This window comes from Acanthaster planci, linkage group LG15, assembly GCF_054643075.1.
Source record: "Acanthaster planci isolate LZ-2023a linkage group LG15, COTS_SCS, whole genome shotgun sequence".
NCBI lineage: Eukaryota > Metazoa > Echinodermata > Asteroidea > Valvatida > Acanthasteridae > Acanthaster > Acanthaster planci.
The window spans coordinates 12494050-12519586 of NC_141791.1; the positions used below are offsets into that span (position 1 = coordinate 12494050).

The 25537-nt window shown below is 41.8% G+C and overlaps 3 protein-coding genes across 4 annotated transcripts; 2 read left to right on the plus strand and 1 right to left on the minus strand.

The window, feature by feature from the left end:
- The first annotated feature begins 476 nt into the window (after positions 1–476).
- LOC110981485 (protein AMN1 homolog) lies at positions 477–8062 on the plus strand. Its single transcript, XM_022239086.2, has 6 exons — positions 477–580; positions 2002–2134; positions 2933–3077; positions 3597–3814; positions 4125–4293; positions 4706–8062. Exons 1-6 carry the CDS (start codon positions 534–536, stop codon positions 4780–4782), a joined length of 789 nt encoding a protein of 262 aa, XP_022094778.2. The 5' UTR covers positions 477–533; the 3' UTR covers positions 4783–8062.
- On the minus strand, positions 4634–25478 carry pih1d1 (PIH1 domain containing 1). The gene is made up of 7 exons (XM_022239083.2): positions 25330–25478; positions 23201–23338; positions 22267–22381; positions 21569–21712; positions 19214–19488; positions 8650–8793; positions 4634–6724 (listed from the first exon to the last, which is right to left on the minus strand). The coding sequence occupies exons 1-7, from the start codon at positions 25435–25437 to the stop codon at positions 6683–6685; spliced, it is 966 nt and encodes a 321-aa protein (XP_022094775.1). The 5' UTR covers positions 25438–25478; the 3' UTR covers positions 4634–6682.
- Positions 11498–21563, plus strand: LOC110981476 (uncharacterized). 2 transcript variants are annotated; one of them, XM_022239072.2, is made up of 6 exons: positions 11498–12088; positions 13894–14785; positions 15171–16466; positions 16932–17232; positions 17650–17835; positions 18147–21563. In XM_022239072.2, the coding sequence occupies exons 2-6, from the start codon at positions 13898–13900 to the stop codon at positions 18308–18310; spliced, it is 2835 nt and encodes a 944-aa protein (XP_022094764.2). In that variant the 5' UTR covers positions 11498–12088; positions 13894–13897; the 3' UTR covers positions 18311–21563. The 2 variants fall into 2 exon arrangements, with proteins under 2 accessions (XP_022094764.2, XP_022094765.2); XM_022239073.2 differs by having other exon boundaries at positions 13897–14785.
- Positions 25479–25537: the final 59 nt, after the last annotated feature.

The following is a 25537-nucleotide window of genomic DNA, read 5'->3' on the forward strand; positions in this document are numbered from 1 at the left end:
TAATTCAATAGATAACTTCTGTCGCGCTCATTAAGATTGTTTACCAGACAAAATACAGGGATCGTGGAAACATAAGCCATAATCGACTCCCTGGGTTTCGGGTGCGTCCGTCAGAGGGCAGAGCTGATAAAATTACGGATGAAAAACGGTCCTCAGTGTTCAATAAGTAAAGGGAATAGCCATTTGAAAAATGGCCTCGAGCAGGCGTGTGAACCGTCACTTTGCTGTTTGTTTTTTGGCGGATAATTAAAAAATTCATTGGTTAGCCTACTAAAAATTGAAAATCAAATGAAATCTGAAGGACCAAACAACACACTGTTTTTGTTTGAGAGGCCTCAGGGACTTTAGTTGCCTGCCATGGTGCTCCAAACTTGATTGATTTTACACTATTTTCAATGGAGCTAGAATTGGTTCAGTGCACCCCTAAGCGCTCAAAGTGAGACTGGTTGATAAGCGCCCTCTTTAGTCTAACTGCATCAGCGCGCACATATCCTGCAGCCTACAGGCATCAAAATACAAACAGTAGATGAAAGATGGCGGACGATTTGAACAACTTTGCAATTTCTTCGCTTCTGACGCTGTAAGTTGGTCAAAGTGCAGTGATATTTGTCATTGTTTCCTTGAACCTTGTCTAGAGGGTGCTAACAAATGTCTGCTTTCATTCATTAGTACTTCCATTGGCTATTTTGATGGTTTTTAATATTACTACTAAAAAGTACTAGGCCTAGTCTGGAGAAACGAAACAGTTGAACATGAAGTAGGTACATGCACTGGTTCATATCTCGGTATGACAGACATGACCGAGATCAGTGATATGTGGCCTAATATTAACGAGGAGTAGTTCTGTGGGAGCCTGCTTTTATGTAACCATGGCAACGTGATTGGCCAACTGATTACACATTAGACCTACATGTAGCCAGAGTCTGGGGCCTGGCTACAGATCCGGGTGATCCTTGATCAGTTGACCTTACACTCGTGAATGCATGCACACGTGTGTGGAAAGAAATCTGTGAAAACAAAGACTATGAGGCCTGATATTACCCCAATTTTCATACGATTTTAATCCACTTACCCAAGCATGCACTTTACTTTTACATGCATGCAACCTAAAGTTCTCGCACTTCTTCCACGAAAATTTCGGCTCTGAATTGTCTTGAAGATGCAGTTTTAAATAACACAGGTATTCAGTCCAAACCATTTTCACATGTCACCTAAGCTAACAAGAAGAACTGTGCTTTCCAGGTGCTTAAAAGTGTCCAAATAGTACATGAATGTTGGTTTTCATAGAGATTAGGCCCATGCAGCCACAATTGTACACTTGATCCCGTCAGTATTTCCACCTAAACAGCGCTTCGCAATCAGGTCTTTGTGGTAATGTAATGTGTAGTGATGACCACAGTATGTCAATAGCAATGAGAATAATTTTAACACCTGTCAAAGCTGTGGTGTAGCGTAGGGTAGTACTTGGTACATTTATATGTAGATCACTGTTAACCAAATGCGAGTTAAAGCCTCTGATTTCAAATTTGATGCAGAAATGGTGTTTGGGTTGATTAGTGATAGGAAATCATTTTACTGAAAACTACCATAGTTTGACTTCCAACCATTTGGGCCCCAGTTTCATAAACCCACCAGGAAGATATCTTACTAATTGGTTGATGATACATGCGGGTAAGCCAAAATTGGCAGAGTACCAGCCACAAGAAACATGCACATTAATCATTATTTTGGGCTGGTAACCGGTCTTTGCAAAGTAAACATTTTTGGCACTGAGCAAATATCCAAGGTCGGCAATTCTTGTGAAATGAGGCCAAGTCCAAATTACTCATTATAGGCCACAAATCGAAATCAAATGATTCTATGGCTGCAGGCCTGACCATAGACTCGTGTTTGACCTCAAGCCACAGCCAGGTATGTGAGGCACAGCCATAGTCTCATAGTAGTTGGCATTCACAACGAGCACAGTAACAATCAGTTGGTTCACTTACTTGTTCCCTTCAGGAGTGTGGATAAGCTCCTCGGTGTCCTCCCTCACCACCTGTCGGATGTGGAACGCCTCCCTCCTCACATCAAAAACAAGCTGCTGCACCTGATGAGCAAAAGAGGCCTGGTGACAGATGACGTCATCGACAAGGTAGCCAGAAGACCCATTGCAGATGACATCACTGCCCACTCATATTGTGACATACTTCTGAGAGTCACATTTTCTGCCAAAATGAAAACCCTTTCCTGTTGCCCTTAAAATATAACTACGCCTTTGTCAGCAAGTCCATACACAGGCATGTGTGCAGCAAGGATTCTAAATAGTGGCTTTGGGTACATACAGCTATACAACATCAGTGCAGATGGTGTGAATTACAGGTGATTCACAATAGTGCGCCTCCAAGAGTTTGCAACGTGTTAACCAATCACAAGGTGCAAAATCTGTCAACCTTTTCCAAATGTGAATTGGACAGACAGATTTCGCGCCCTGTGATTGGTCAATGGGTAGCAAACACTTAGAGGCTCACTACTGTGAAATGCCCGAATATTGTCTTTATACAATTCACTTACATGTAATAGGAATGACACACTTGAGAAACACTCTAAGTTGACATATGGTAATTTCATTTTAATGGCGAGTTTTTCTTCTTCGGGGGGGGGGGGATTTGGGCAAAATTGACCGTGTTTTAATGAAGACGGTTTCCGGTTCACACATCTGAATACTTTTCACAAAGTTAATGTAATTGTAAGATTTTTAAATGTTGAGATGAACAATAGTAACATAGAATTGCTGTAGTTTGCAGTTTCTCATCAAAGATCAGATGTTAGTTTGCAGCTCAGCCTTGTGGATTGTCCCACAATATCTGGTGGGTTACTATCAAATGTTTGAAAAATGTCTTGGACATGCTTACATGTACTAAAGTATATCCTTGTACTCCCCCCCCCCAAGGTAATTCACAATGGCACAAAGATTCTTGACCTTGGAGAGTGTGACATCACGGATGAGGGTCTCAATAAGCTGACTGTTTGCAAGAATCTCCGGAAGCTTGACTTGAACTCGGCCAAAGAGAGCAGAACGAGAGTGACGTCTGCAGGTGATGAAAGTCACAGTTGTCTTTTCATTCTGGTCGGGAATTTTCCGTTGCCGTATTTTTTCTTAAATCCACACTCCAATATGGCATTGTGAAATCACTATTTGTGCTAAACTCATCTTCGATTGTGCTAGGGAACATGTACATGCTGACCACTCCGTGGTGGTCAATACATGCACACAGATTCACTGGGATATCTAGTTTTGTGGTCGACTTGATGGGACTTCTTATACTGAGGTAGATGCTTTTCTGAGGTGTTTGTTATGAGCTTTTCATGTAAACAGTGCTGAATGTACAGAATCCATTGATCAGGAGAAGAGATGGGATATTGTAAAAGTGTAAGTATGTTTATACACATGTTTGTTAACTTTAGTGGTCCGATGTCCATTTATCACATGTTGAATGCCATATGTGTGGCAGGAATTGATGGCATTGGATGAGTTTTGCAATCTGTGTAGCATTACAGAGACTGATGATGAAGACAGTAACATGGGATGAGCTGCCTGTTCCGTTTCCCCACAGGCCTTCAAGTGGTTGCTCAGTCTTGCCCCCTGCTGCAGGTCCTGTACCTCCGCCGCTGTCTTAACGTCACCGATGCTGGCCTGATTGCACTGGCCCAGAACTGTCGCCAGCTGATGGAGATCAACATCGGTGGATGCCGTCAGATCACCGATTCATCGCTCATTGCTGTTGGTCAGAACTGCCGCATGCTGAGAAGCTTTAACTTTTCCAAATCGCAGGTGAGACTGAGGGAAGGGGCATGAATGGCATCCTTCCTGCATTGCTCCCAATCCCTGCTAAGCAGAAGGGTCAAAGATACAAACATCCCATTTTACAGAGATGTCACTGTGAATTTTTTATCCTTCCGTGAATCGTGTTGGAGAAAGCAGATTCAAGTTATAAAATGCCCACCAATCTTGCATTGTGTCATGGCAAAACTCTACCAGATTGTAGACCGGTTTGGGGGTGACTGATAATATTGTTTCATAAATGGCTCCTTTTAAACCAGAGAGTTTACATGAATATTGAGCGTTATGTTTTTGACCTCAGGTATCAGATGAAGGCGTGATTGCACTGGCCATGGGAGTCTGTAAGCAGTCGCTTATGGAGGTCCACATGGATCACTGCATCCACCTGACAGATGACGCAGTTGAAGCAGTTGTACAATTCTGTCCACGGATTTCCATTTTATTATTCCATGGCTGCCCTTGTATCACAGGTGAGTCTTCTATGTCTAGTGAATTAGAAAAGTAAGGAGAGGTCTGAGAGCTATAAGCATGACTGCGTTAGATTAGACACATACTCCGGCCTGGCCAAAGTAACCAACCTGCAAAGCTGGTTACTTTAATGGGAAGTATCCCACAATGGAATGCAAAGACAACGCAGTTAGTTGTACAATGTGAAGTTGATACTGCAGTAAATAGTTGAGAAAAGTCGTTGCATATTGGGGTAAATTGGCTCAAGTCAAGAAAGTTATGTCTGTTGCTTTAGACAAACCTAAGAAGACAACATAGATAAGTGCAAGGGAAGTAATCACACATGGAAATAATTATATCATGTTTTGTACCGGATTGTCGTTTAATAGTGAGCTTAACTTTTCTCCTTATATTCTCTCCGCATGATGAATGCAGATCGCTCAAGACAAGCCCTGGAGGAGATCCAAGGCCAGCAGTCCCACATCAAACAAGTCACATGGACCATCTACTAGAATATATGGCAGAATCCAAGCAGCATGATGAAATGCCCTGCGATAGTGAGACAGCTCATTTCGACACATGAAATGTTTTAGGTGGCTGGCACTCGAGCATTCTTAGACACGTGGTAGCCACAGTCAAGAGCTACTAGCTACGATTAGGGCTTTCCCTTACACTGGCCCTTGCTCCCCGAGCTGGGCTGATATACGTGGACAGGCAGTAATCCGGGAGAGTGTATGACACCCTGTGAGGGGATCTGCTCAGATTTAAGGAGCATCTCAAAAAGCGGAATGGGAATGTGCCGTTGGACTGTTCATCAGATCACTCCTGCATTTCTCTGGAACGGTCTATTTGCCTGTCAGCACAGACACTGTTCCGTGTTCCAGTGGAACGGTTAAGCCGTTGCATGGGGCACATATGCCCTTGGAACAGTCGGCTGGGAACAGGAACAGTGCAAATAGGGACACCTGTAATTGGGCATTGTGTGTCCATCTAATAATTGTATTCCTTAGGCATGCATCCTTGACGAAGACAGTGATGCCACAAACTCTGGTTTTCGTTTACAAAATGGCACAAAACTAGAGGTAGGAAAAAGCATGGAACGGTCCAACAGATCGTTCCCACAGGACGGCAGCCATTCTTACATTCGGCTGGGAACACTGACCGTACCAAGTGAAATGGCCAGTGTGCCCAACTGAGCATTGGAACCATTCCAACTTTTAAGATGCCTTCTTAAGACAAGGAAGTCTTAGATCCTTTTAGAAAGCCATCACACCTCGGGTAGGTAGCCTTCAAGGGGGCTGCTACCCTTATCAGGTGCTAGCAGTCTAATGCTTTTCACACTTTTGAGGTCACGGCTTGTGAACTCGGGGATAACTCTGGTACCTCTGTACAGAACTGAGACCCACTAGAGCCAGTTAGAAGGAAATTTAACCTGTTCTCTGGGAAAGATACCTCTCATATTCCATTCTCAGTGAAAAGAGTCTTCTATTGAAATTCCTCAGGAGTAACTCCTACTATGCAGTTTCTGGCTTCACTGATAATAGATAAGAGAGCCTGAAGTGCCTTAGCGGGGCATTTTTGCAAACCTAAAACTCAGGTTCAAAGTTACTGGAAACATATTCCCTTCCAGGAGGGACCCATTACAAACATAGCACAAACTAAACATGAATAAATGCTGTGAAATGTGTGTGAAACCCAAATATTTTAGCAAAAAGAGTAATATATTTCGTTTGCCTCTCCTTCCCCAGGCTCACATCCCACTAAAACTGTCAACAGAAAGTCTTTAAAAACTTTTTTTAATAACAAGTTGCCTTTATTGGCATAATGTACAGTTGTACATGAAAGTCTATAAATTTAATTTCCAATATAAAACAATATTTCAACGAAACAAAAATAACAAAGTTCCATGAAACTGAAAAGACTATCATAGAACTCAGTGTGCATTCTTCGCATGATTGAGAAGGCAGGTTTTCTAAGTAATAGATTTCATGGAACTGACACACCAGTATAGTTAAGTATACTGTATGTACTCGGTCTGACGCCAAGTACACTGAACTAGTTTTCGTACGAAATGTGCACAAGCCGGTAGGATCTTCATGTGTACAACTGGCAAAGACATTCAAGTGTGGAACCGATAAATGTCACCACTGAACGGGGTTATGAGGGCCCCAACAAATCTAATCCCCCAGGTCCCAAGTGAGGTTTCGGTCCCATGTTACTTTCCAGTGTTACTCCTACCATTACAAGGCAACTTGAAATAATGAATATCTTCCGGAACATTGTCGCCTATTCTTACTTGGAAAATAACCTAGGTGTCCACCGCTCCTATCCATCTGCACCTGTCCACCTGCAATTGTCAGATATCCTAGCCAGCCTGGAAGGGGGCAGGGTAAAGCAAATGGTACTCTTTTTTTATCTGGACAGGGGAAGCACAGGTAGTGTCAGTGTCAGGATCTGTGTAAAACAAAAGGAGAAAAAGATAACTTTATTAACTGCTCTCGTAGCATCACTGAAGACACCCTGTTTATCCTTCGATGCTCTGAAACCCCCAGTTACGGCTGGGGCACTGTGCCAGCCAAGGGCACTGATCTCAAAATAAATCTGAATAGTTGATTGGCTGTTATAATTGAAGCGCCCTCTAAATAACAAATCCACAAAAAGCAGATTTGTGCATACATTTTCTGAAGGACGGAAGTTGATGAGATTGGGCCCCTCTGCATTCCAATGAGGTGATCGGGAACAAGCCCGTGCATGTAGCTTTCCTTGTTCAGCTTTCAATTATGGCCAGTGAGTGGTCTAGCGCCAATGTTTTACATGTACAATCACTTGTCACAGTGTGCCCGTGTCTTGGAGGTCAGTTTTTTCAAGTCTGACGCTAGTTGATTTCCCTTGAAACTGGCTTACTGTGCAGTGGGGGAATTTTTGAGGAATTCAGGCAATTTCAAGGAGTGTTTGATAGTTAAAGTTTACGTCCAAATCAAGTTGTTCTTCAATAACACTGTACATTCTCCCTACACCTTTCCTCCCAGTTCCCCATTTAATACTAGAAAGGGGCTGACAGCATTCATTTACTAATGTTGCAGACGTCAGAATACATGTAGCTATTTTGGGTCTGATACGGCACAATATCTTCTACTTATCCTCCATTCACTAACTCTGCTTCAAAAGTCCACTTTACACGTACATCCCAAACAATTATAACATGCAAATACCCTGTTTTCTGATATAATAAACACGGACTTCTTTAAAATAAACCAAGTTCCCGTCCGTCCGTCCCGTACGTGTGTGAAGACGATTTCTCACCTTTTTGTTCAGTATAATTACTCTGTACATATGTACCAGTGTAATGCAGTTTAAGAAGTGATTTTGGCAGTGACACTGTCAGCGTGTATGTACAAGAAGCAATTTGGTATATGTAATAGTGTTTTGTTTGCTCTTCTCTGCAGGAATGACAGAAAATTCATGTTCTGGGTATTTTTTGTTCTTACTAGAGAAGTTCTTGGCACTGCAACAGTTGAACATTTTGCTCCACAACTGCATTAATAGATCTGGATTAATAAGTTAAATAGTGTAAAAATGGTATTGTGATGCTATTTGGTAATATGATGTTCAGCAAATTATACAGCCTACAATTTTCATGTAAATCGGAAGGCATTTTTGTGCAAGTGTATCTAGCAAAGAGAAAACAAGAAATGCATGTGGATTGATACGTCGCCTGTCTGTAAAGAATTATATTTGTATCTCATTGAATTGTTTTTTTTAAAGAGTAAAGTTTGATGTTCTGCACAAATACGAAAGTCGTTCAGGTGTTTCTGTATTGTGTCTGAAAGGAGGTCCCCTCGGAGATATTCTTGTTTCCGTGACGTCCAGGCCCATACAGTACAGTTTCCTGTACTATTAAATCCCCACTGGTGTGTGTGTTGGATAACATCTGTCTTGTGGTTCAGTGTAAAATTTTGGTGTACATACACTCACACTGGAAGTATTTAATTAGAGTTTTAGGACTTTATTTCTTTTGTATTATCTATTGATAGTATGTACATGTAAATGGTAGTTGAGAGGAATGCACAATTTGCCAGGAAGCAATATTTTTACACAAGTGCTGTGGCAAACTGGTTTTATTGTCAGTCTTGAGAGGAGACTAGACTTCACAACTCGTGGAATCTTCCCTTTGGAAAAATGTCCTCAAGAGCCTCGATTGATGGCCTCAATTCAAGGCTGGTTATCCAAGCGTGTTGTGTTCCAAACAATCGCTGCAGGGAATTGGTAAAGTCTTAGAAATTATAATTCAATTCCTTTAACCCATGGGGTGTAAAATTCATAGTTGTCGACACTTGCACAGTCCACTTTGCGGCAGTGTGTCTACTCATGTAGCTCACCTTGTTATCTCTGTTAAACTGTGCCCCACTCTCCTCAGCGTCGACACTGAAGGGCAGATAAATGTCAAGGTGGTAGAGGTTGGGATGGGCATGGAGAAGTACTCGATCCTCGCCGAGGTCGAGACTCAGCGTCTTCGTTGTTCTCTGTGGAGAAAGGAAGAATGACTGTTATTTAACTGCGTGGATATCGAGAACTGTAGATTCTGCAGTTGAAGTCTCCTTGTAATAGTTATCGCAATGTTAAATCCGAAAAAAGTGGGACATCCCCTTCTCTTTCGGACCAGAGATTGCCTGAACTTATAATGATATATTTAGGCGAACAAATTCATGGCACAACATACACGAAAAGAAAATATCCAATTACGTTAAGGGGAAAAAATACAAGGTCACTCCCAATGAGTTTCAATAAAAACAATCAATTTACATATATAATTCATATGGCCAATAACATCAATGCCATGAAACTGCCTGTAACGTCGATCGTGTACCTGAAAACACATACATTAGCCTTCACTTTTAAAGGTACATGTAGACTATCAAACCAAGTTTTAAAGGAGCCCTTCAGTTCAACAGCATGGTTACAAAAACCATATAAGGGGTTAAAAAGCGATACATCGACTGCAACTTTTAGCGAAACTGATCCTTTTTTGAAAATGGCATTTTGGAAATTACAAAAACCTACTCTCGAGACTTAGTCACGAGGGGGCAAAGTAACGTAACGATGTGTAATTGTTTGCAGGCGCCAGATATTTCCAAGAAACAACAAACACACAATGACTGGGTGTTTCAAAGGGGTACCACAAGGCCTGTAACAGTAATACATGACTGTAATTGGCCCAAACCAGCCCCAAACCAAAAATTGGTAATGACCTTATTATCTATTCACCTATAGAGATAGTGTGACCTGAATGCAGAGTTTTGCTTGTATTGCATTTATTGTCAACTGTTATTGTGAAATTCTTATCTGGGCAGTCGAGCCCACTAAAAATAAAAAATTGACTCTTGGAACCATTAAAAATATAATCGAAATTATTTGACGTTATTTTATTATTCAGGAAATTATAATGAACATACAGTGCATAGACTTCACAAATTGCGAGAAAAACCAAAACGTTTCATTTTTGTAAAGTTTTTGAGGGGTTACAGTTTTGGAAAAGATAACACAAATTTACGCAATGTTGTAACTGGTAACAAAATAAGGATTTCAGAAAACAACTAGTAGTACTTTTTAATACAGCGTTCTTTATGCTGCCCTTACGTGACATAAGGAAAACACTATAACATCCTACAACCAGCAGAAGTACCGAGTAAGCACAGTATTCAGAGAGTTCGTTACAATACACTGTTCTTATTGGTTTTCTAAAGTTTCTACTTTGGACACTATATTTCATCCGCTATCTTTCCTGTTTCCCCCCACGTCAAACCAACAAGAAAATATCACACAAGATAAAGTAAGAGCATGTATTTCTATCGAGTAAGAAAAATGTGATATCATCAAGCCGTCAGTTCTGAATTCGGAAATTGGGGGTAACAGCACAGAAAACAAGCTCGTGGGTCTTTTTTTTTTAGGTGTCCCATGGGAAGAAAACACACCGGTACACTGTCAGGGGTGTTTGAGTAAACAACGTGGCCAGATAGTCAAGTTTTTGATTTTGATTTAATAAACCATGGTCACTACTTTTAGAGAAAACAGTTACTGCTTTTTACTATTTGTCAGACAAAAAAACGTGATAATACTAACCCATCATTTTGAGAAAAATGGGACAAAACTACCTACGCTTTCATTTTTCTGGGTTCTGAAAGTATGGTGCGGCGACAAATGCGTTATACATGTGCCACACCGTAATCTGAGTGTCACTATTTGGTACCGCACGCAGGTGAAACAGCAGGTCAATTCTGATAACTGCATGTACAGTAAATTCAACAAATACATGTATCACCCACAAGTCATTATGTTAACACATCATAGTTTGCGAGTTAAACAGAAAGAATGAACTTGGAAGTGAGCCAACTTTGTAGTGCTTTATAAGTTCATTTATGGTTCCGCAACTGCACAACAAAAACCAACAACAAATAAAGACCTCTGTTTTCACCATGGGACACCTTTTCTTAATTAGCGTAACCAGAAGAAAGTCCGGGGGACCGGAACTAGCAAGTGAAAATTCAGTACCCCCCATAACACTCAAGAAAATCGCATATCTTTTATGCTGTAGCCGTTCAGGTCAACTATAAAATCGACGCATTATGATCTTTCGCCTGCCTAACGTTAAAAGCTGCAGAGATCTGCACCCTCATAACCACACAGAAAATGAATTAATTATTCAGAAAGCCTCCATGTTCAACACGTAGTAGGCCTACCCATTCCCAACAACGAAAAACCCCTTCAGCATGAGCATAACAATAAAGCTGAAAACTGAAAAGCCCACCACTCACTGAAACGCTTCAGCCCATTCTTCCCTAACGCTTTCATGGTCTTTTGGCTGAAGGATTATACCGATTAGTTTCGGGATATTAATTACAAACTGGAAGAGCATATATACCGATCACTATAGTTTTCCTCGTTGTTAATGGTTGCGTTCAATTAAATGAAACGAGGGAACTCTCTAAGACCATGGTTTATTCACAGAGCCGTCAGAACTGGCTCAGTGTCAACATGGAGTCGTGTGAAGAAGAGCGTGGTCTACTATATCGATAAAGCCGAATACCCCGTGGACTAACACTGGTATTCCAGCTCTCATATGATCCTAACCCGTCTTTTCTAAAGAATGCTGGCGTGGTACACGTGTTCTGGGAAGCTGGTGTAGGATTACAATAAACCGTCCCCACGCTCAGCGTGCAGCGTTCGTGCACATAGGCCTACTGTATTCATTTCAGCCAGCGAGTCGGTCGACATCACGTCTGCAACAACGCCATTTCCTTCCTTGTACAGACGCGTTTCAACACACAACCGGTTTTTTTGTCTGGTTTTGGTTGTGGTTCAGTGGAGGTTTTGGGACATGTATTTCAACCGTTAAGTCTGGGCAAGAGTTCAAGATACACGTCACGTGTGTTCGTGGCGTTTTCTTTCCTCACACTGGAATTCTTCCAAAGCTGAATTCAGCAAACTACCGGTGTACTGTGGAGGGCGAGTTTTATCTCGACGTGTCTCGAAAAGATACGGGTCTCTTGGTGGAGTGCGGTCATAAAGTGACCGTAAACGTCTATTATTACAGGGTTGACGTAACACGCGGAGACGTACCAACGAATGCCCAGGGCCGGGCTGGCCGGCTGTGCTGAGTGCGGCGGGAAACGCTAACGGAACGGCCTTGATCTTTGTACCGGACTATCAAGCTGTGTGCCACGTCTGCAACGGTTTCTTCAGGGCAAAAAAAAAAAACGTTTCTCTGTATTCGGCGCCATTGTTCAGATGCCTTTTTGACTGTGGTAGTTTCAAGTTGAGGTAAGTATCTTTAGCAACTTCTTTCTTCATAGCAAGTATGTATAACGGTGAATATTATAGAAACGATAACTAGAATTGCAGGTGCGTGGGGCAATAAGAACTGGTTTTGTGTTTGGAAGTTCGCGTTGTCATGATGACAGCGGTAAAAATGGTACATGTGGGAGAGCATAATTCGAGAGTGTAAAGTGTAAGGCTCACGGGGCACACAGTGACTCAGGGAATTCCCATATTCCCGTTCTTTGTAACCAGCAGAAACTCTATGTTTGACACAAATTTCTATATTTATTGCCCCGTTTGAAATGTTTGCTTTAGTTTGGTACGTTGGTGTATCTTTTTTAAAAAATCCGGACAACCTGCATGTTTATTTCATATACAATTACAAAGTCATGTACTATACGCAGCTGAAAGCACCTCTTTCCGGCTCCTTGTAATCGATCCGTCAGGTCAGCGTACATTTACAATAACAAATTATTTATGTCGCTCATTTTGCCGTCGTAATTAATGAATAGCAATTCCATCGTCGGAACATTCCACACCCGCAGACATGGAATAACAGGCGGTGTAGAGCTAATCCGCACAGCGTACTGGGGATGATTACGTTGGGTTACGACATGTGTGCAATAAATTTTGACTCCTTGACAAACGGACCCCTCGACACAGCTGCGCATGCAGCGTACATGGCGGACGAGCAGTGCCATGACATGTCAAGCAGTGCACGTTTTCACGGTAGTAAGAATCTTACATGACACCAGATTACACGGATCGACAAAATGGAATTTGAGATCTTACGTAACAGCCTGTTATCGTAATCATTTCATTACGGGGCTACTACCCACATCAACAACGGCAGATATTGCTATTGATGTAGGATTTGGAGCAAAATAACTTTCTTTTAAAAAATCGCTTAGCATCCCTTATCTTACAAAACCTCGGCGGAAACTTCACTTTTTAAACATCCATTTCCTGTTTTTGTTACGTCTAGCTCGGCGTGGTGTGATTCACAAGATAGCCGGAAATGTTTGTAAAAAAAAGAGAAACAAAATCACCATCAGGCCGGAGGTCGTTGGCCGGAGACTTTAAAGACGGTCAGATGTGAGGGCTGTTTATGGCCCACGACTGAGAAAACATGTCATGCTGTGCTCAATAGCTATGGACCGGCTTGGTTTCTTTTTTTAAAGCTACGCATTTATTTGTAAATTAAATATGTCAATAGTCATGAATGTTTTGAACACTATGATGGCCTCTAGATTTGTAACTTCTCAATTTTGTTTCGCGCGATTATAATTAGGATTTTATGTCAAACCATAGTCAGTTTATACAGCCATCTGCGAACATTAGACTATCTTTATCTTTGTTGCAGTTCGTTGTTTTACTAAGCATTAGTCCTTCCAACAATAAATTTGAAAGCATAAAAATTAATTAAGAAAGAGAAAGGGCAAAATTCGACTTTAATTCGACCAACTGCTTCTTACAGGAGTTAGAGAACAACTGGGTGTATAACAAAATTAAACAATTACCCCAGTAAAACTCTACTACCCCCTGCCAGGATTTTGAAGTTTTTTTACGGGGACTCAGGGAGAGAGAACGCAAGGAAGTTGAGAAAGTCTTCGCTGAATTGAAAGGAATCAAAAGTTGAAAGTTACATGTACACGGACGAAACTTGCAAGAATGCATGAAAACAAGTTACAAGTAGGTATTTTACTGTCACCTGGCACTGGGCTTAGGTCAATTTTCCGTTCCACTTTTTAGTTACGAACTGGTTGTGGTCAGCAAGCTATAAATACTGGTGTATTGTTCTTTTTCAGAAGCATGGACATCGCAGTATATGGATCCAAGAAAATGCTGAGCCCAAGACAACGCCGGGCAAGCTACTACAAGAAGAAGGGCCGGCAGGGCCGGCGGACCAAGCTGACCGGGGGGCTCCTCCGGGCCATCTCCGAAATCCTGGCTGAGATGGACATCCTAAGCATCTCCCACCTCAGCCAGGAGTTGCTGAATAGAGGACACAGCCTGTCGCGGTCCACCGTCTTCAGGGCTATGGAGACGCTGGGGCTTAGGGTTGACCGGGACAGGAAGGTATGGTGCGCTGGTCCGGTTGGGACCGAGGCTGGTGAACTGCGGTGGACGGCTAAACACAGCAACGGGGACGACGCAAACTCTACCACGCCAGCCCTGACACGAAATAATTCCGTTCATGCTGACGCGGGCTTTCTTCCTGGAAGAGCAGAAGACAGTCCATCGCTTTTGTTAAACGACATAAGTTATTCACAGCAAACGGAATACCGCGATCCGAAGTTACAATGCACTGCTAACAGAGACTCAGTGGAAGCTGAAAACACCGCGAATGGCCTGTACACTCCAACAAACAACGATAACACTGGCGTGACCCGAGGTGCGACAAGAGGGAACATGAAACAGGAAATCAACGACCAGAACCCTGCCTCTGAAGAATTCGAACTGACTCAGTCCACTGGGGGTCAAGAAACCCTTTGTCTTGCAGACAGATGGACAGACACGGTTCGAGACGGAGTAAGACGAGTGAGTATGACGTCACTTGTGTCCGCGCAGAGGAGGGGAAGGAAACGGAAATCGGATTGTCCAGCTAAATTTGGTTCACCCCGCAACTTAAAGGTGGACTCGACATCTTACTGGCCATCAACGGCTTCGCCATCAAGACAAGCTACAAGAACCTTTGAGGTACATACATACCATATTCAAGTAAAATCACATTTAAAACAACAGTTCAAATAAAAACGGAAGAAGTAAGAGGAATTAAAGGCAAAACAAGGTCAAGGCGCAACAACAAATACCACAGAGAAGACAAAAAAACATAACATTAACAACAGCGCCTGGTGTTCTGAAAAATAATAAAATGAAATACACATACCTAGCTTTCTCATTCAGCTCATTTTTTTCTCTTTTGTTACACCCAACCCAAAATTGAATACTCATCAAACAAGGAAATTAAATAAACCAGTTATTTTTTCCACCTATTTGTTACTACATACATGTATGCAAAAGCCATTGTTGAATTTGATCAGAGGGATAAACGTTTTGATTTCATTTTTATTTCTAAATTTAGGCTGCAGAACTATATTCATCAAAGACTGAAGACGATCAGTGGATACCCTCCAAAAGCTCTGTCAAAGCCAAACAAGCATCCACCTCTTCAAGTGGGGTCTATGGACGCGAGGCTCCTGAACTTGTGACAGAGCAAATTTTACATCTTCAGGAGAACCAGCCTAGAAGGAACCTGATCACAGAGAAGCGTCCGGCTGGTTTCCAAGGTCGAGCTGAACCTTCGCTGCTGTCCAAGACAACCTTGAGGCACTCTTCCTCAAAGGACAGTTTGATCTTAGAGCCAGAAGCCTTTCAGGACGAAACCATGGACACGGACAGGGCAAACCCAATAAACGGAAGCAGTGGTTACCGGGAGGAGCTGGTTGGCTGTCAAGAATGGAAAGACAAATTGATGCTTTGTAGCAGAGAATTAATGGATAGCACTTCGAAAAAAGACAATGTGCACAGTTCAAGTACCTTTACCTTTCGGCGAGGCTACAGGTCTAAACACTGCCAAGAAACACGTGATTCGCTGGAAGAGGATCTCCTGCTTGGAGAATCTGCACCACAAAGACAACAACTTCAAAAGTCAGGCTCTCAACAATTACCTGTATCGAATACAGACACACAGAAGGAACTAATGCACAAAGATGCAGGGCATCAAATGCAGGGGCAAGCTGTTGCGGCAAATTGCAGACTGAATCGAGCTTCTAACGAGCAGCCTGTGAAGACATATGACAGCAGATGGTCTGGTGCAGAGGTAAATCGTCAGCGTCACTCTGACCAGTACCTGGGTAGGCCATCACGGAAAGCAAGTCAGTTCCTCCCGGGCGATCAAATTCAGAATAAAACAAGGGCCAATTTAACCATCCCGAGTTTTCAAAATATTCCCACGGAGCAGAAAACGTCCAGAGAAAATGATCCTCAGACGGCAAGGCTGCACGCACTAACTTCGAGCCTGGCTGCTAAGACATCATCAGTTCTGGGAATCGAGATAGGACGAAGAGGGAGGGAACAGTTGGATAAACTAACCTCTGATTCAGCTTCCAACAATCTCATCAGTGACTTAAGTGCAGGCAAGAATAAAGAGACAAGTTTTCAAACTAACAAAGAACCATTAGTAAAGCCAAGAGGCCTAGGACAGAAAGCTGTATCAAAATCATCTCTACCATCAGCCAATGGCCATGGTACATACTCTCCTTCCCCTCAAGATGAGTGCATCCAGTCGCAACACAACACCAATGGTGGAGGTAGTGCTCCTGCTTCATCATCAGGCACGCAGTGCTTTTCCATGTTTCTGCCTGAGCTTCAATCCTGGGTGAGTGACTGTCATCCCTTTCAAGTCATGCTTTTATTTCAATACAGAGATGATGAAGTGAGGGTTCAAGTGGGTGAAATCTTTACCGTTTTACCCTCAGCAGTCAGCATCGTCAGGTCCACTGAGGTTTAATTCCGTGTTTACACTGTCAGGTCAACAATTCGGGAGAACCACAATTATGTACATGTACGTGCATACTAGTTGGGGTTTATTTGAAACGCTGGCTATAAATCAAAATTTAGAGATTAGCCTGCTCCAAGAAGTTAAATGTCCTTCTTTCATAATAACAAGTGCTGTTGGTGTACATGTAGCCTGGAGTTTTGTATATTAGAACAATTTCCATATTCGCGTCTGTACTACCTCAGCTGCTTTGCTTGGAAAAAGGCCGGAAAAATTGGAAATGGTTGTGAGGTTTTTATCTCCTGAGTTCATTACGGCACGTTTGCTACTGTATCCATTTCCTAGATGCAATTTGTCTCCGACAAGCTAGCATCCATGGAAGACCAGCTCCAATACCTCACAGAGATCATCACTCAACCCGCTGAGAAGACAGAAGAGGCAGAGCCCGGGACAGTCTCTGCTGAGTCTGATGCCATCGATGGTCTCAAAGAGGAGGAGGAGGAAGAAGAGGAAGAGGAAGAAGGCAGGGATGAGAAGGTGGAGGAGGCAGGTGAAGAGGATCCTGGGCAAAGTGAGAGCGAAAAAGAACCCGAGGGCCAGACATGGGAGACAACCTTGCCTCCCATTAACACACCAGAGAGCAACGGTAATTTGGGGTTATATGCCAAAGAGACCGATGGTCATTCCGTGAAATATAATGATGTCAGGCTGTGTTTACAGCATTGAATGCAGCCACATTGGTAACAGGTTCTTTGTCCATCATGTTGAGTGTCTGGACACCATCAACAAAACTGAAATAACACAGAAATACACGTATATCTATTTTGAGGATTTTACTGCTTTATTTCTGCTTAGATTTAGTTACTGTTTGGGCTTTAATGAGAACACGAAAAAAGCAATCCTACGGGTGAGTATGCAGTGTATGGTTAATTCAGAAATTATTCTGGAAGAAGATTTGATTTTGATTTGATTTAAAAATGCACTTTCAAAGTAACTGGAAAAAAACGATGAAGCCAAGTGATTCCCTTTCACTTGTTACACTGCAACGTTGTATCTCACGCAGATATGATCAAGAAGATCATGAGTGATGAACGCTGGAATACTTTCAGCCCCTATGTTGGCGGACCAAGGCTGGCTATCAGGCTTGCAAGGGACTGTATCTTTGGCTCGGAAGTCTTGTCCAAGTCGACAGTGACAGGACGGAATGGAATGAATCCTCTCCAGCGAGATGGTATCAAGAAGATTAAAGGTTTGCAATTCATATTTTATCATAATATGATTACGCCTTTAGATCTAAGCACTTCACAACACTGTGCTTTGATACACTTTGTATCTCAATGGATTCTGCAGCCGTGGGTTACACCCATGGGCATGTCTCATCTGTACTCAATCTATACTCAACCTGTAACCTATCACGATCCTGTAGACCAAATGTATATTGTAATTCCTGTTTCTACAGTGTATAATCTCCATTTCTGGCTTGTTTTGTCAGCACCGTACCCACAGATTCTGGTGACCTGATTTCACTCTGTAGCCTCCTTTGATCTGTACTTTTTCCAGAGTGCCTGATGAAGATGTACGGCCCAAAATGCAGTGGCGTAGAGTGTGAGATACTGTGGAAGATGGCACGGGAGAGTCTATCCCAACTGTGCAAGCGCACACGGCGTCAGTTTGCAGCAGAAGCAAGTAACCAAGACGTAGATGATCCAGATTATACACCATGAGGGGTAGGTATTTGCAACATAACAACTTTGAAGGGGGCTCTGTGGTCTTCTCACATGTTAAGTGAGTATGCTCCTCAGATGGCCTATGTGTACTAGTGTAACATACTTCACGTGGTTAATGTGCTTGAGCCAAACACGTAACCCCGAACAATTCAAGCATTGTATATATTATGCCACTGATATTTCTGATAAACGATGCAAAATAAATTCTCAAGAGATCAAATTCAGGAATGCATATACAGGTATATGTTTTGTGAATAGCGTTTGCCTTCTGCCAGTGCTTGTATTTAAAAAAAAGGTCAGAAAATGACTCTTAATTTCCCTATTTTGTCAGTATTTTTAATTTTGCTTTTGATAGCCACCATGTGCTTGGGGACCAAGATTGCAAAAATGAAAGACATTTCATACACCAATTCACTCTATATACACACAATATATTAGTGCAGTGGTTAAATAATCATCAAGTCTACAAAAGGTTGAAAGCAGTGGGATCCTTAATGCTTCGTGATGAAATTAAGTCTACAAATAATGCAGAATAAGTGATGCTCATGGTACAGTAACACCAGTGGATTACCAATTGCAAAAAATCCCACTGACACAAAATGTTTCATTTAAACTTAGTAATGTAGACCAGACAAACAGAAACATGTATATACATGTAGTCAGGTACCCCCACCATGACTGTGTGATGCCTTGCCTGTTCATCCCTCAAATGTGAACCAATGTTCTCTCTCGTGGTAAAGGTTACATTCATCTGTAATTGTGGGTGATACACCGTATATCTGCAGAAATCTAGATGCGGCCAGGGGACCGGGGATTTCATAGGAGTGGTAGTAGCCAATCAAATTACAGAAAAAAAATAGCTAATCCTGGTTCTTTGGAAGTTAGTAAACGGCTACTCACCACACCAGGTAGTTTAATCTCAACCACTAGGAACTCAGGATGCCCCTCGGCGGGCTCTCTCATGATGGTGTAGTCCGGCTTCGGGGAGGCATTGACCACTGTCTGAGGGCTGTCCACCTCTGTGATCAAGGGAGCCCTGGGCTTCTCCTGAGTGCCTGTGCCTGGGCTGTTCCCATCGGCCGATTCCATCTCGAGGATCCTGGGTTTTGATTTGGTCCGGATATTGTGCTCATTGAGGTTTCCGAGACTCTTTCTGTTCTTAAGCTGTATCCAATCTGTAAGAAAAGGACAACTTGATCATTACTTTTCTTTTCTTGTGAATTACTTTGTTACTCATTTAACTTGAACAAAAGCCTGGAAACTGTTTAACAGAAAGAGTTTTTAAGAAAGGTATGTAACAGGTCATGTACTTACAAATGCTGTTAAACCATGTAGAAATTTCGAAGACATATACATGTAGAGGAAGAGTTAACTATGCAGTTCGTAATGTAATTTTTATAACTTTCGTAACTTTCTTTTCTTGAAACTTTATAATTTCTGGAATTGAGAAATATAAAAAAATGGGACATTACATGTGTTTCAGGAGATTTTAAAACTGGTGGTTTTGTGCTTTCGGTGAAAATTATCTCAAAATTCTTTTGGAAGAGTTGACATTAGGAAGTATCTCTGAACTGGTAACATCTCTGTTGCATAGTCTTGGAATACGACAAATCAGAGATCCCCTGTGTTCTCAACAGTGATTGGTTCTTGACTTCACAAAGACTAATGTTCCCATATAGGAGTCGGTGTTAAAGCCAGCCATATTTTAGTGCAGGACAATATAGTAATGGCAAAGGGAGGGAGTGAAGCAACCAGAGTCTTGCGGATCACGGCCTGGGGTCCAGGGGCCTACTTAAGGGGACTTGAGATCGCTTTTTCAGTGAGTTTTATTTCCAAATTTATTAAGAGTTCAAATTCACTTAATTTTTCCAGGTAAAAATATGAAATTTCCAAAGCGATTAATGTTTTTTTCTGGGATTTTTAAGGATTAACTATAACATTGACAGGAGTCCTTTGTGTCTTCTGGAACCAATCTTTCAGAACTTCTGGGCATAGAAATATGCAAAGCTTAGAAATTAGGTGAGGTAATCTCCTAAAATGTTTTGCTTCATGTTTACCTATCTTGTTTTGTCAGCTTGAAATCTTAGATGTCTTGAAGGAAAATTTTGGGAAAAATAAAGAAAAAAGTGTCTGTTTTAGTGTGAATGCGATGCCAAAAGGTTCAATGGACTTAGTTATGCTTGCAACTAGTACACTTTAAAAGTTTGTTCATTTCATTTGAAACAAATGCCATCCAACTTTTCTTGCTGTTGTCATTTTTAAGAAGTTAACACCTAGCTGCACACTGACCAAGTATTATAAAAAGTGAGAAAAAGAAATTCCTACCAATACATCTCCTGTTTTTAGATGCCATGTACATGTAATGGGAAGCAGAAGTGTATATTTTATTTGGTCGCCTTACTAGTCCACGAGTTCTGTATGCCTTACGTGTGACTGGTCTTGCCAAGTTTGGTCAAGCTCATGAAGTTGCCCAGCAGTATTTTGTGTTACTACACCTCGTAAATATTCATGAGCAAATCGGAGCACGTCATTGGCCGATTCCACCTCGCATCTGGGAAGTAGAAATGATACGCGACCAGGTGACATCATAACGGTGAGTATCTACCTCACTGCCGTGCAATTGTTTTTTCTTGTAGCATAAAAAATCCCTCTGGAACCCAAAGCGTAAATATGTAGTCTGTGTCATGTAATCTTTACAGAACCAGTCTATCTGGAGTTGTATCCTAATAACTATTACAGTAAAGACCCAAAACATATGTCAGCACCAGACTACTGAAGCCCTGTTTCTATGCACATCTGCACTCCACTATCATTACATGGAAATTTAGCAGCTGAGAAACCAACAATGGTGTCTGTGAGTACAAGCAACGTGAGACTTCTGTTTGAATATTTATGAGGTGCAGTAAAACAAATACAGCATGGTTTATTTCGGGAAAAATGTTGGGAAATACTGGTCAGTTTGACTAATTCCCTCCACTTCGCGTCAGGAGGTAATCAAGCTGACCTACACCTCAGGGCCAGTAATTCCCACTCCTTCCCCTCAAACCATGCTGTATTTGTATAATAGGACACTCTATGAAATTCTGGCCCGAATGTTGGGAGGCTCAATAATGTAAGTTCCCGATCTTAGCTTTTTATACATGATGTTGTATTCTACATGTGTTTACATGATCATTTAATCCCTGTTAAAAAAGTTTTTAATACAAAGAAAGCTGAATAAAGCAAGATACTTGCTGAAGTGACTCCAGGACTTACTTCTGTCAAGCAGAATTTGGTATTTGTTTTCCAGACCCTCAAAGATGACAGACATCAAGAAACCTTTAAAAACGTCGCTCTTCTGCACTTTCTCATAAAAGCTTGTGTTGATGAGAACATCATAAGCAATGCAGCCTTTCCCACCTGGAAGCAAAGAAAGATTTTCTATCAATCCAAAGAGGAGATGGTGTACTCCTACTTATGTTGGAAGATATGGTGAAAGGCTCATCCTTCCAGGCCATCTTAAATTACTCCAGTCAATTCTGAACTCGTCTTGTGTTGAATTTGAAGAAGCTGCCTAGCACAAAAGTTTACGGAACAGAGAAAATATTTGCTTTGCGGAAACAGTTGCTTGCCCAAAATTCTTGTAATGAACATTACATTGATTCTGACCAGCTCCTGCCAAGTTATGCTCAACAAAGCTGCTAAGTGAATTAGGTCTTGATCATGGAGCAAGAGTAGAAGAAGAGCCTACGATATGTTTGCAGAACTCTATCCATTTTCATTAGACTACTTAATGCTCTCAACTCATATTGAAAAGTAGTTGAAGCGTTCTCTTCTCTTAGGCCTTCACAAGCAACATTTTCGTGCATTACACACTTTTCATCATTTCTCCCCGGATGAAACTTCAACAACCACCCTCCTTGACAATGTTCAAAATAAATCAACCTCTGTTCCTTCATAGGACTGATAATTACTTTTGTCCACTTCTGCATGTCCTTCACCGATACTTAGTGGTACCCTGTAGTTTGGCTCATCAGATTCAAGGATTTTTACCAACTCTCCCTCTGTGATGTCTAAAGGAGCTGGAAGCTGTGAGGTGAAACAGAAATTCATTTAATGTATGCCTGCTCATCAGTGCCTGAGTTTTGCTTAGCAGCTTAAAGGGACTCCAAAATGTTGGCGAGGAGACAAATAAGCCAGCTCGGTATTCAAATAAGTCAAGTTCATTCTGGATAAAATACTTGAAACATGTTCAGTGTGTACGAGAATAGAGGAAGGACACAGAAGGAGTTTGATCTGCCCGGGCTATAACATCTGGCCAATTTCTGCTTTCTGGCATGCCAGGTATGTCCATAGCCAGAGTGCAGCGAGTGCTTGCTACGTACCATCTGTTTCACAACCATGAAACCCCTTTGTACCCTATGATCGCTAAGATACAGACAGTAATGGGGCATTTGGGGAATGTTTTCTATTATTGGCCGACTCGGCGGCGACCATCACTGAACACTTTGAAGTGCCAGAGTTGCAATTCCTTCTGTGTCCTTCCTCTATGGTACGAGGCAGCTGACCACACACACACACTGATAAATCCCAAAAGACCTGATGCAATCCATTTTGTGCATACAGTTTTTTAATACATTGTGCCTGACTGGCTCACTGAAGAAAAAAAACAAATCAACTTTATGACCAGTATTTTTCAACACATACATGTACAGTGTACTTAGACAATAAAACAAGTGCACATTTCATATCAGTCACAGTGGGATACACGATGTAAATTTTTTCAAAGTGTATATTTTGCCATCAGTCGGTTCCACTTGACTGTTATGCACCCTTCAAGTCGACAACAGTGTGTACTCAAGAACATATTTCACTTCAAAGGGGAACACAAGGTTGGTTCTTAATTACCTCAAATGACACACAGACATTGATGAAGACCTTCTCCTTCTTGCCGTTCTTCGTTTTAATGCAGAAGCCTGGCTCTGGCTTTACTCTGTGGTAGGTTGGGGTGGACGCATTGGGGTCAAGGCCTTGCATCTCAGCAGCCTAAATGTACATAGAAATTGGTGGGAGGGTAAAGAGAAACAGACTGCTGGTATCAGTAACTCTGACAGAGTTATATCTGTGATGAATGTTGACGTTTGCAACTTTGAAGTACGTGCGTAAATCTCCAACAGGACAGGCAGGGGAGAAAGACAACCGTTAGTCAAAACCAGGAATCATCCATCTGTCCTGATGTACAAAAGTTCAAAAGCTCCGCATTGGGTTTAGTTTTACTTAAGGATGTTTGGATTTGTTACACAATCCACAAGCCTACCTGGGATAAGTTTATGTTTATGGTCCATCATTTTCCATTGCTTGAGGAAGCATATTCCCACACATGTATAACTAACACTGTAACACAACAACCAAGTACATTTAAGTACTAACAACTTTTGTCTATGAAAACTAGCCCAATTGCATGTCAAGTAGGCCTGTGTTAGACTGTGAAGCCTAATATTTAAGCATGTTCTTGGTCGGAGGCTACCAAGTACATTTAAGTACTATCAACTTTTGTCCATGAAAACTAGCCCCACTGCATGTTATGTAGGCCTATGTTAGACTGTGAAGCCTAATATTTAAGCATGTTCTTGGTCGGAGGCTTTTCAACCTACTGCACACTTGTTGGAAAATCTCTATTCAATTTGAGGATGCAACTCCCTATACCATCAAGGAGCTCCGTGACAGTCTGCCATGAAAACAAGCACTACGAAGAAGCCAACTATGTTTTCAACTTCCTGTAGGTTGTGTCCTCAGGTTGTGAAAGCTCCAGGATGAACACATAAAAGCTGAGTCCGTCCATTTGAACAGGGAATTATGTGCTTTCTTCCTCATTTACAGCAATATATGTGAATACAACTCTCTTTTGCTATCCGCCCCGAGTTGAAGCGCACCCCAAGCGACAAAAGAAAGACAGTTGGTAGTAAGTTTTCCAAGCGGGTTCTTGCTCACGCTCTGCGTGTACGCAATGATATTACAGTAAGGAATAAATTTGTCATACGTACTCAGTGTGCTCTGTGTCAAGCATGCCACTTATCCCATTATAAACGCGCATCTGTGCGGTGAATACTAAAAAAACACACTCTCTTTTGTTCCGCTCGGAGTGAATAGTGTGGGAGATATTTTTATTGCATAAAACAGTGGGGAAATTTTGAAATTAAAAACAACAGGACTTAGGCGCATGCCTTGGTGTAGTACTACTGCCACTGTAGGTGTGGTTTTACCTCCCTAAGTTTGATTCCACATTGGTCAGCCAGCACTGACCAATCAGAGACATGAGACAAGACCCAGGCTTTAAAGCCTAAAGGACATGTGTAAATGAGTCAGGATGCTGTTCAGTTGGGAATTCATTTTTTTAAAAAGGAAAATGTGATTAAAATTTGTCTCTCTGTCTCTTTGTCTCTTGCTCCTCTCTTTCGATTGCAAAGGTTTTGAAATTTCAAGTGAAGCTAGCATTTAATTCCTTGACATATAAGGCACGAGAAAGAACAAAACTTTTATGAAAATCTGAATTGTAAGCTATTCATTCAAAATCCACATTCATTTTGTGTACAAAATAATCAGTTACCATGGTTACTGTTTGTCCTTCCTTTGGCTATATACTTGCCTACAAAGTACAAACATCCCAAAACATCTCAAATATCCCTACTTCCGATGGAATCCAAACTATATAGGCCTAAAGTTGTATCAAAATGTTTCTTCTGAAATCCTCTTTCACTTCACAAAGAAAACAGAAAAATAGTTGAAAATTTATAGCACAGGGCGAACCCAGCAGTAGTAGGCCTAACATAATTTATACCTCGTTGTGCCGACCAACAGCAATGCACGCGGAAAGTCATGAAAATTAGACACGCTCAGTAAACCACGATGGATCTGAAAGGAATGTTCTTATCATAATTCCTCCACCATTCTAAAACCATTTTTCTAAAACCTGAACAAAATATGCCCAGCCAACCAGAACTCCCCCTTTTTGCTTGAAACTTCTCGCCCTTTCTAACCTGCATCAGTAGCTTTCTGTACATTGTTTCTTCATCCATGGGCTCTTCGTTTTCATGCGGTTCCTTTGCCACATCCAAAAGAGTTGAATCCGTCACGGAGGCCGCCATTTTCGTAGTGCTTGACAACGCGCCCTCTGGAGACCGGGCAAACTCAGTCGAACTTTCTCAATAAATCGGCTACTCTCGCCATCCGACTGACCCCCCCCCC

Excerpts from the sequence above, each read along its gene's own strand:
- LOC110981485 (XM_022239086.2), top strand. The coding sequence starts at position 534 with ATGGCGGACGATTTGAACAACTTTGCAATTTCTTCGCTTCTGACGCT. Across the intron at positions 581-2,001 it reads ATTTCTTCGCTTCTGACGCT|GAGTGTGGATAAGCTCCTCG; the intron begins GTAAGTTGGTCA and ends TGTTCCCTTCAG. Across the intron at positions 3,078-3,596 it reads AACGAGAGTGACGTCTGCAG|GCCTTCAAGTGGTTGCTCAG; the intron begins GTGATGAAAGTC and ends GTTTCCCCACAG.
- pih1d1 (XM_022239083.2), bottom strand. The coding sequence starts at position 25,437 with ATGGCGGCCTCCGTGACGGATTCAACTCTTTTGGATGTGGCAAAGGAA. Across the intron at positions 21,713-22,266 it reads ACATGCAGAAGTGGACAAAA|GTGGGAAAGGCTGCATTGCT; the intron begins GTAATTATCAGT and ends CTTTGCTTCCAG. Across the intron at positions 8,794-19,213 it reads AGATTAAACTACCTGGTGTG|AGAACAACGAAGACGCTGAG; the intron begins GTGAGTAGCCGT and ends CTTTCTCCACAG.
- LOC110981476 (XM_022239072.2), top strand. The coding sequence starts at position 13,898 with ATGGACATCGCAGTATATGGATCCAAGAAAATGCTGAGCCCAAGACAA. Across the intron at positions 14,786-15,170 it reads AAGCTACAAGAACCTTTGAG|GCTGCAGAACTATATTCATC; the intron begins GTACATACATAC and ends TTCTAAATTTAG. Across the intron at positions 17,233-17,649 it reads TAACACACCAGAGAGCAACG|ATATGATCAAGAAGATCATG; the intron begins GTAATTTGGGGT and ends TATCTCACGCAG.